Genomic DNA, 10,797 nt, shown 5'->3' with positions numbered 1-10,797 from the left:
CTCGGGACGCCGCGACTCTTCGCAGCTTGCCGGGTGCGCCCGGAGCCGCAGCGCGCCGGCGATGCCCGAGCCGCAGAGGCGCGCGAAGACTCGGCCGCAGGGCCGGCTCTGTGCGCCGGGCTCCGGCAGGCGCAAAAGGAGGAGGGGGAGGCCTGGAGGAGGAGGCGTGCGAGGGAGGAAGGGCCCGGCCGCCGGGGAGGGAGGGCGGAGGAGGGGGGAGGGGGCCGGCCGGACCGGGGGGGGTGGGGGGGCAGCCAATGAGCGGCGCGCGGCGCGGAGTGGGGGGGGGCGCGGGTTGGGGGATGAGGTAGGATGGGGGAGGGCGCAGCCGGAGCGGCCGAGGCTCAAGCCATAAACAAGCGCCCGGAGGAGCGGCGCAGGACTGAGGCGAGCCGGGCGCGCGGAGCGGACACCGCGGACCTTCTGCTGCGCCACCGCGCCCACTCGGCGGCTCGGGAGGCGGGGACCGGCCCGGAGGCTGCGCCGCCGCCGCCACCGCCGCGGGGCCGACCGACGCGGAGGAAGACAGGGAGGAGGCGCCGCCAGCCGGGGCTGGAGCCGAGCGCAGCCGCCGCCGCCGCCGCCAGAAGTTTGGGTTGAACCGGAGCTGCCGGGAGGAAACTTTTTTTCTATTTTCCCCCTCCCTCCCGGGAGGAGGAGGAGGAGGGGAAGCCACCGCTGGCGCCAACGCTAGTGGGCTCGGGGTCGGCGCGGCCCGCAAGGGGGGCGGGGGCCTCGCCCCGCGAGGGGAGGCGCGCCCCGGGGGCCCCGAGGGGGGCGGCGAGGACCGCGGGCTGCGGGTGCGGCGGCGGCGGCGCGTGTGCCCCGCGCAGGGGAGGGCGCCCGCCCCGCTCCCGGCCCGGCTGCGAGGAGGAGGCGGCGGCGGCGCAGGAGGATGTACTTGGTGGCGGGGGGCAGGGGGCTGGCCGGCTGCGGGCACCTCCTGGTCTCGCTGCTGGGGCTGTTGCTGCTGCTGGCGCGCTCCGGCACCCGGGCGCTGGTCTGCCTGCCCTGCGACGAGTCCAAGTGCGAAGAGCCCAGGAGCTGCCCCGGGAGCATCGTGCAGGGCGTCTGCGGCTGCTGCTACATGTGCGCCCGCCAGAGGAACGAGAGCTGCGGCGGCGCCTACGGGCTCCACGGAGCCTGCGACCGGGGGCTGCGCTGTGTCATCCGCCCCCCGCTCAATGGCGACTCCATCACCGAGTATGAAGTGGGCGTCTGCGAAGGTACGGCCGCCAGCCGCTGGCCCCCTCCCACCTGGCCCGCGCCGCCCCCTCGGCGCTGGTTGCGCCGAACAAAGTTTGGCCGAGACTTTCCCGAGGAGAGAGGGCTTCTCGGGAGGAGGGGCGCCCGCCACCCCCGGGCGAGAGCCCGGCGTCCCTTGGTTCCCGCCCGCTGCTCCCCCTGACGCCTGGCCAGCCGCGGGCGAGGTTGGATTTCGTGGGTGGGGGCCGGCAAGTGGGGGATCGCCCCTGGCCGCGCACAGACGCGCACACGTGTGGCCCATCCGGCTGGGGCTGGGTGGGGTGGCCCGGCCGTGCGCCCGGAGGTGAGGGTGCCGCGGGCAGGGGGCACTGCGGAGGCTGTGGCGAGCCCCTCGGGGAGTCCAGCCCCTGCCGCCCTCCCCGCACTAGCGCAGTGTGGAACCGAGTGCTGCACCGCGTCCGTGAAAGTCCATTTTCTGCTGGCGGAGGAGACGTGTCTCTAGCTCACACTCCCTGTGTGACTCTTTTATTATTTTTTCCTTGCGCTTTTCCTTCACCCCCTTCCTCCTCCTGCGCATATAAATCAATTTCAGCTCCGGAATATGTCAGCCCAGGGGAAGTTACATACGGTGGTTACTCATTTGTTTGCCTATTGAAAACGGTCAAAGGCTTTCTCTCATGAATGAAGGGGCGGGGGCGGGGGGCTGGCACCTAGGAGTGAAAAGTTGTTTCTATTAGTTGCTGCTTTTTAAGATCAGATATCCGCGTGTTTCCAATCGTGTTGCCGGTTCCTTCTTTTTGTGTGTTTAATAACGAGGATTGTTCTGCTGGTTGCTGCACTTAAGTATTGTGCACCATGGTGTCTGACGGAGGGAGAAAGATTAGATTAGTGGAGCCTCCCTCCTTGGGAGAACCACTGTTGATGGGTGTCGGCCTTAAGCCCTGACCGCCGGCCTCGGCCTCGGGGTGCCTGGTGAGGTTTGGGGTCTAGAGAGACGCAGTGAGTTCTTTTTATTTGGCTTATACCAAATTAAAAGGACTCAGCACCAGTTAAAAGTGGGATCCCTGCTTGGGCTGACGTTGGGACGAGATGCTGTTCTGGGGCATCCTGGTGTATGAGCAGAGCGCAGCAGCCTTACTTCTGGAGGAACGGAGAGGAGGAGGGACAGGCGCCCTCTGCCCCGTCCCTTCCTTAGTACTCACAGCCTGCACGCAGGAGACCAGGGAGGGGTTTATTCTGAAGCATCCTTATGTGTGTATGTGTGTTTATTGTGCTGGGATACTGAGAAAGGAGGTAGCAGCCTTAAGGATAAAATGGGTCTGTTAAAAGGCTTCCATTCTGTGGTTTTCTTTACACACACGCATATTCATTGATAACTGCAGTTTTTAAAGTTTGGACAGTTCTGGAAAGTCAGGAAGGCCTTTCTGGTTTGGAGGCTAGTGGGAGGCTAGTGGGCAGTAATGAGTGAAGGGAACTCTTGGAGGGAAGTGCACCACTGCACCCTTGGGTTAGAAGAGTTTGTTTGCCTCAAGTACAAAAGCCTCTCACCTGGTGTTAAGTCCCATAACGTTTTTATTTCTCACAAGAAGAAAAACGGCCAGGAGATTAACTTCTGATACTATTTTATGTGTTTGACTTTGGGAATTCTGAATGAGTTGGATGAAAAGATGCATCTTTGAACCCTGCCACTTGGAGTGTGTAATTTACTTAAGCCAGCCTCCTATAAATCTAAAAAGAACAAGCAACCTGAAACAAGGTTAAATGTGGTAGAAACTGGTCTGAGAAGGACTTGGGAAGGTTCTAAAGACTCTAACCCTTGTGTTGTTTCTTCATGATAGATTTCTGGTGAAGGAAGTGTGGAGCTCAGGGAACATTCACGGTAATCAAGTGTTTTGGCACCAACATTCTGGTATCATAGTATAGAGTTATTTTGGCAGTTTGTTGGTGAGCGTTTCATTCCTCTGAAATGATGCGATCCCTCATAGCTTTGTTTCTTCTGGTAACACCCCACGCACTTGGTATTAGCCTTGAAAATGCTTGGAAGTATTTATTACCGTGATGGTATCTCATTTAGTGTTCTCTAGCAACACTTTCCATCTAGCCAGTCTGTTTTCAGCTACCAAAACTGTGTGCTGAGGGCTTCTTATTTTATTTTGTTTTTTAGAACTCTAAAAGCAGCAGTCAAGTTGCACTCTAAATCCATGAACCCAAAGAAGGGCAGTGTTACCTAGCATGATATTATGGTTGGATTTAGACAGCTATTTCAATAGGGTGCCTAAAATTCCAAGAGTTTTCACTTTACTACAAGATTTATGGAAAACAGGATAAGTCAGTGGCCTTTTTTCTTCCTTCTTTTTAAGAATTAGAGGAGTCATTCCATGGCAGTAATAATCTAGAAGGTGCTTTCTCTTTTGTTTTTCTGTTAATTGGCAAGAAATTTCTCAGTGGCCAGTGTTCCCTCAGTTTCCATTTTTATTCAGAAATTCACACATAACTAACAGAAATAGGAATTGATACATTTTATTCATGTTGAAGTCTCTTTTGCTGCAATTTTTGCACTAAAATGACCCCTACTGGTTGTATCTGTTAATGAAAACTCTTTTGGAAACCTCTTATTTAATAGACTACACTGAGAAAACATATTGCATGGTATAGAAGTGTTATCGTGACTAATCTACCTGCTTTCGATGATGTAATTTAAATACAAATTACATTGCTCTATTTACCAACTTGCCAGTAATTACCAGTAATTTTTATTTGTATCATTCCCCATACTGGCTTTGTGAGGGGAAAAAAAACACAACAAACACATGGTTTTAACTGCAGTTCACAAAGTGAGTTAGGTAAATTGGGGCAGAAATGAACCCCTTCCAAATTGTGGCTCCCTGCCTTAGGTTTTTAAGGCACACTGGCCCATAGTAGGCTCCCAGTGAATGTGCATTGAATACATGGATGAACAGTCTTCTCCATAGAAAGAACACTGAAGAAAAAATATTTTCTGAAAGTTAAATGACGTGAAGGGTGAATCATGTGACACATGCACTTGGACTTCTTTTCAGCATCATTTAGATCATTACTAAGTAAATCCTGACTTACTTATTCCTTTAAAAAATTACTTTTGGCTACATGCATTTTTAAAGTTGAGCAGGGAGCCAGATACCTACGTTCTTCTCTGCTCTGTCTATAAAGTGCTTTCTGGCCCCTGGGAAGGTACAGATCCCTTTCCCATTTCCACTGATTTGGTGAGTCTTCCTGTTGCCCTTTGCAGCTTCCTAAGTGGCCTGCTCCTTGGTTAGGCTGCCTGCCTCTAGGTAAATCGCCTAGAAGCCAGACAAATAAGTTTGGATTCTGAACTCCTGAGGGAGAAGACTGGGTGGGAGACCTCTTTGGGAGATCAAAGACAGAGTTTTGAAAAACTACTGAAGTGGGATTTTTCTAGGAAGAATGTTTTTTAAAATTATTTATTTATTTATGGCTGTGTTGGGTCTTCGTTTCTGTGTGAGGGCTTTCTCTAGTTGCGGCAAGCGGGGGCCACTCCTCATCGCGGTGCGCGGGCCTCTCACTATCGCGGCCTCTCTTGTTGCGGAGCACAGGCTCCAGACGCGCAGGCTCAGCAGTTGTGGCTCATGGGCCTAGTCGCTCCGCGGCATGTGGGATCTTCCCAGACCAGGGCTCGAACCCGTGTCCCCTGCATTGGCAGGCAGATTCTCAACCACTGCACCACCAGGGAAGCCCCTCTAGGAAGAATGTTTGATTGGCCAATGAGGATTATATTTGGAGATGAGGGGTGAGGACCATTTTTCTTCCTCTGTGGAATAGTTCAGTATGCTTTTGTAAAGGGTGGGGTGGGGCTGGGGGAGCATGACCAGCCTTCTCTAAGTAATGAAAAGGCAGCAGTGGCTTGAGTTTGACAGTTTGTGAGAACAGAGTGATTTGGAACCTGGTGGACACTATGGAGCAGCTCTGCTCTGAGAACTTTGTATTAGAGCCAGGTGATCGCTATCACAGATAAGCACCAATTTTTTTTTTTCTCCCAGTGATTATTTACTCAGTGGCTTCATGTTTATGGAACTGAACTTTCCGTGTTTTCAGTACTGCCATCTAAGAACTGTCTCTTTCAAAACACAGCCCTCCTTTGATTTCCCCCAGGTATTTTAACTTTTCTTCCCACCCACTTCTCATGGGGCAGTGAGTAGAACCGAGGATGTGGGCTGGGTACTTAGAGCAAAGAATGGAATGTTGTTTTCTGAAACTGTTGGCGTTAGAAGGTTATGGTTTCTTTTCAGTCACTGGAGTTGGTGGCTCCTTGGAAGAAGGTTTGTGGAGGACCTGAGGTGAGCAAGGCCCAGAGAGCAGGCTCTAGGAGGCCAGGGAATGCACCAAACCATTTGGTTGTGCACTGGCCACAGATCTCCTCTCATCCCTCTGTAACGTAGGACTTAGAGTTAAGAGTCCATGGATTTTAATTTTTACTAATTAAATAGAAGAGGGGACAGGAAAAGTTTCATACTCCTGTACTGGCGTTAGAAAAATTTAAAAAACCAGGGCTCCTTGTTTTTGAGGAAGGTGTTCCAGTTTCCATCTCAAAAGTCTTTAGGTAGAGTGAGCTCTTAGATGCCAGGGACGGAAGCAAGCAGAGGGCCTATAAAATCACGTTAATACGGTATGGGAAGAGGAACCAGTGTAAGTAAACAAGGAAATAATTAGTTCTTCCCCAAAGTAAATATTGACAAAACATGGAGAGACTATTCACCGCACTTATACAAATGACAGGACTTCGTGACCTTCACTTTGACTGTCGAGCTTACAGAGCCCTCACTGTCGTTGAGGAGTCCAGTCACATAAAACACTTGGCAAAGGACAGATGAATCGCATAGCACCAGAAGGGCAAAAATAGCAAGTCTGGAGATTTTGCTGCCATTAACACGTATTTAACAGTGACAGGGAAAATCTATAAGCAGTATGTTGGCAGTGCAGTGGTGAACATACAGGTTGATTTATTGTAATAAATAATATTATTTATTATTAATAATTTATGAAGAAAACTGTCTGAATAATCCTTAGACTTTACATTACAACTGGCATCACAACCAGTTGTAGGAGGTATTAGTGATATGGTCCAGGTTTCTGTGTTTGGTGTGGCTTGCTTAAAATGCAATGATCTGGATGAACAAGGGAACATTTTGGGGAGGCAAGGGACAGGAATTTTGAAGTTGGGGGGAAATAGATAAAACAGATGACCCTAAAAAGATAATGGAGTGGGAGGACTAAAGAATGACAAATGGGAGAAGGGAAAAATATTGAATTCATCTTAGGGCAACTATGTCATCCTTTGAAGAATAATCCAAAACACATTCCAGACATTAATTGTGAAATTCCTGAAAAATGTGGGTGTGTTTTAACGTCTTTCAGGCTATGGCACTAACATGAGAGATGGCAGTGCCGCTTTAGTGTGTAAATACCACTGGGTAGGAGATGGTAGATGACTGGAAGGTAAATATATTTGGTGAAGCAGGGTTCCTGTAACACCGTGTTCCGCAAGGCACAGGCAGTGTGAGGGCTTTGGAGACACCCCCCAGTAAAGCTCAATTAATTATTTGAGGAAGAAACAGTGGACTAGCGAAGCGTGCATGAATAACAAACTGAAAGCCTTCCTTCTCAGAGGTCGAATTCTCCAGAGCTGAATTTTTAAAGCTCTCACTTCTCTGTGCATAGAAATCACTCACTCATTCATTGATCTACTCTGTGCAAGGCCTTCTGCTGGGGTGGGGGTGGGGGGCTGGGAAGCCTGGGGACCTCTCAGACCTGTGCCCTACTCCAGATACTCTTTTTTTTTTAATAAACTTATTTATTTTATGTATTTATTTTTGGCTGCGTTGGGTCTTCGTTGCTGCGCGTGGGCTCTCTCTAGTTGCGGGGAACGGGGGCTATTCTTCATTGCGGTGCGCAGGCTTCTCATTGCGGTGGCTTCTCTCGTTGCAGAGCACGGACTCTAGGTGTGCAGGCGTTGGTAGTTGCAGCACGCGGGCTCAGTAGTTGTGGCGCACGGGCTTAGTTGCTCTACGGCATGTGGGATCTTCCCGGACCAGGGCTCGAACCCGGGTCCCCTGCATTGGCAGGTGGATTCTTAACCATTGCACCACCAGGGAAGCCTTCCAGATACTCTTTTAATCAAGATAAAGAATGAGGCAAGACCTTCAAAAGACTACATAAGTTCAAGCCAAGTAGAACTGATTTCTCAGGTCTGTATATGATTAGTTGGTGAGGTATGTGGGTAAAATTTGTTCTAGGAATCACAGGATCTGAGATGATCTTTTCAGGCTCTGGTGGCAAAGCTGAAAAGGAGAATTCAAATTCCAACTAGGTTCAAAATTCGGAGTCAGAGCTCCCTTTTGGTGGGGGAAGGGATCCTACCCATTCTCAGAGCTTTTGCGATACATATCAGGTGTTTCCCAACATCTAAGAATGAGGCTGCATTCTTAATGCTCTACCAGCTGTGGTTCAAAATGGCAAGTTTCCTTTTGGGAGTGATTTTGATTTTCTCTTTGTTCTAGTTTGTTCCACTAGTCAGATGAGCGTGGGCAGTGAACTGAGAGGTGTCAGTTTATCAGCATCTCCTGATTTCACCCACTCTCTGCTACTTGTCCTGGCCAGTTAGCCTAATCAAATCATGGAAAACCTCTGTGTTTGGACAAGACCTCGTCGGTCTTGCCGACAGGACAGAGGGGTGGTTGAATATACTTAAAGTTAAGAATGCCCTTGAGGTAAATGCTGGTAAGTGTTCATTTTGGGCCCACATGAAAAAAACTCAAAAGAGATTCCTTTTTCTTCTGCAGTTACTAAGTGAACAGGGTTCAATTCCTTATCTCCCTCTCCCAACCCCAATTAATTCTCTGTGAGAAATGCTTATACCTTGATCCAAGAATGTAATGGTTAGAAACTTAGCTTCTGGGGTCAAATCTGCACTCTGCTTCCGTGCATCTTAAGTTTTCTCATCTGTTTAGTGGGGTTAATAATAGGGTTGCTATAAGGAATCAGTGAAGGAATCCCTATGAAGCACTTAGAAGAATGACTAGCACGTGGTAAACAGCAAAGCTACTAACCAGAATAAGTAAAATAACCTGATATGGGCTCATTGTCTTGTTCGGTTTAATCCTCATCTACCTCAGTAACTGATCGCAAGGAGTTTGGGCTCTTAGAAAGAAAGCGAATTATTACTGAGTTCAGGTCCCCTCCTACCCCAACACCGTAAATGCATTGAGTTAAAAAACTTATTTAAAGGCCTCTGAAGCTATTTGCTACCTTTCCTCCTGATGCCCATTTGTTACACTTGGTCTAAATAATTTCTACAAAATTTGTGTATTTGGGGTAAAAATAAAGAGGGAGGAATCTGAAATTTTTTGCATTAAGTTGTAAGAATTGTTAATTTAACCATTTATCTGTGGACTAATATTTCATTTGGGGAAGGAGGAGCACCTAAACTCACACTTATCAGCAATGTGCATTTTCCTTCACATTTTATTCTGGAAGAAGATTTTGTTCCTAGCTCCTGAAGTGTCCATACTGCTGGTCAGCACAGGATTTGGCCTGGCTGGAGCTAAGGAAACAGCCTGTATTGCTGCAGCTCACCTGTCCTGGCAGTAGGTACAAACTAGGCAAAACCAGAGGTCAGGTGTTTAACCAGGCCATTCCTCCGTTCTCTTTCTAGCCCTACCTGTTTCCCTGCCATCCTCCTTCCATGAATATTTACTGAGCAGCTGCCGTGGCTCTGGTCTTTGTGCTGAACTCTAGTGATAGCAGGGAACTTCTCTAAGCCTGAGTTTCCCAGCTGTGAATAGTAATAGGTACCACCTATGTTTTCTCTGAGGATTAAATGAGATAAAACTGTGCTTTTGAAATGTTAATGTGCACACAAATCACCTGGGGGATCTCATTAAACATACAGGTTCTGATGCAGTAGGTCCAGATGGGGCCTGAGATTCTGCATTTCTAATAAAATCCCAAGTGATGCCAGTGCTGCTGATCGCAGGACCACACTTGAAGTAGCAAACAGCTAATGCCTGTAAAGCATGTAGCGCGAGTAGGGCGTATAATAAGAACTGATAATGTTACCTGCTAGTCTAATAATTCGTTTTCAACCAAAATAAATAGGATAGGGGCCCTGCTTTCACAGAGGCTGTGGTCTGAAGGTAGATAGTGACAACTGGGACAGTCCATTGTAGCCCAAGACAGTTCCTTACAGCTGGTAAGCCCTGAGATAGGAAGTGCTGAGCATCTTGGGGGCAACGAAGAGGGGCCCTGACTCCAGCAGTGACTACCAGGAAGGATTTAGGGGGGAGCAGCAGCAAGCCAGGCCTGGAGGTCTCTTTTCTTCCCTCCTCCTTCTCACTCATCTGTGCAGGATGTTGTAGGAAAAAGAAAATAGGCCTTGGAGCCGGACAAGCCTCTGTGTTTTTTTTGGTTTGTTTTTTTTTTTTTTTAATATTTATTTATTTATTTGGCTGCATTGTGTCTTAGTTGTGGCACGTGGGCTCTTTGTTGCAGCACGCAGGATCTTTCTTTGCAGCCGTGGGCTCTTCCTTGCAGCGCGTGGACTTTTCTCTAGCTGTGGCGCGTGGGCTCCAGAGTGCGTGAGCTCAGTAGTTGTGGCACGCAGGCTTAGTTGCCCCACGACATGTGGGATCTTAGTCCCCCGACCAGGGATCGAACCGCATCCCTTGCGTTGGAAGACGGGTTCTTAACCACTGGACCACCAGGGAAGTCCTCACACAAACCTATGTTTAAATCCACTGTGTTCAACTGTGAACAACCGGCTTGTTTTGGGCTTCAGTTTCCTCATCTGTGAAAATGGAATATTAATAGCTTTTATCAAGTAATTACAGTTAGGGTTGGAGAGAATTATGACCTATATTAAATATATATATGATTACATGTATGTGTGTTGTGTATATGTGTATATACACACAAAAATATATGTAATGGCCAGTATAGTACCTGGTACCAAATAGATTTTTTAAAAGGTAGTTAATATTCTAATTTTTCTAATTTCCATTCTATTTTTTGTCCTTTCTCATTTTTTTCTTTGTTAGCTTTCTCTCTCTATAAGTTTAAAAAAAAAATCTTCTTTGTGCATTGACCACACTTAACTAAATCTCTTCGACAGGGGACTCCAAGAACTATGGTCTCCGGTGTTTGTCAGAGAGAAAGGGACTGTGAAGCATTAAGAATGAGGGCCGTGAGTCCAGGGTCTCTAGGCCAAAAAAACCGTCATTGGTTTGATCCAGTATGACTGTAATTCTCAGTCTCTTTAGTCCTTCAGGAGAAGGTGGACATCTGCTCTATTTTGCAGTTTGAATCCTTACTTCCAGAGAGCTATTTCAAATAAATATTTTTTTAAAAGGTGACCTGTCTTAATACGGATGGCATATGGTTTCATGAAAGTGCATTAAATTTCATTTTACTGTTAGAAGTTTTGTGTGGGTTTCCAGACATGGCTGGAGACATCAGAGGCCCCATGGAGCATCGCCAAGGCAAGGCACGTTGGGATCCTGAGGTTCCAGAAGGAAGCAGCAGCAGGCCCGCCAGCTCAGA

The 10,797-nt window shown here is 48.6% G+C and overlaps 1 protein-coding gene across 2 annotated transcripts in view; it reads left to right on the top strand.

The window, feature by feature from the left end:
- Window positions 1-340: 340 nt before the first annotated feature.
- CRIM1 (cysteine rich transmembrane BMP regulator 1) overlaps window positions 341-10,797 on the top strand; it is a 207,022-nt gene continuing 196,565 nt past the window's right edge. Inside the window, exon 1 of one of the 2 annotated variants that reach the window (XM_057558112.1) lies at window positions 341-1,226. In XM_057558112.1, coding sequence (XP_057414095.1) covers window positions 896-1,226 — 331 coding nt within the window. In that variant the 5' untranslated portion in view covers window positions 341-895. The remainder of the gene's footprint in view (window positions 1,227-10,797) is intronic. The other variant, XM_057558111.1, reaches the window with a different exon arrangement.

Source organism: Balaenoptera acutorostrata, chromosome 12, assembly GCF_949987535.1.
Source record: "Balaenoptera acutorostrata chromosome 12, mBalAcu1.1, whole genome shotgun sequence".
NCBI lineage: Eukaryota > Metazoa > Chordata > Mammalia > Artiodactyla > Balaenopteridae > Balaenoptera > Balaenoptera acutorostrata.
Note: the sequence above shows the minus strand (reverse complement) of the source record. Positions and strands in the feature narration are given on the sequence as shown.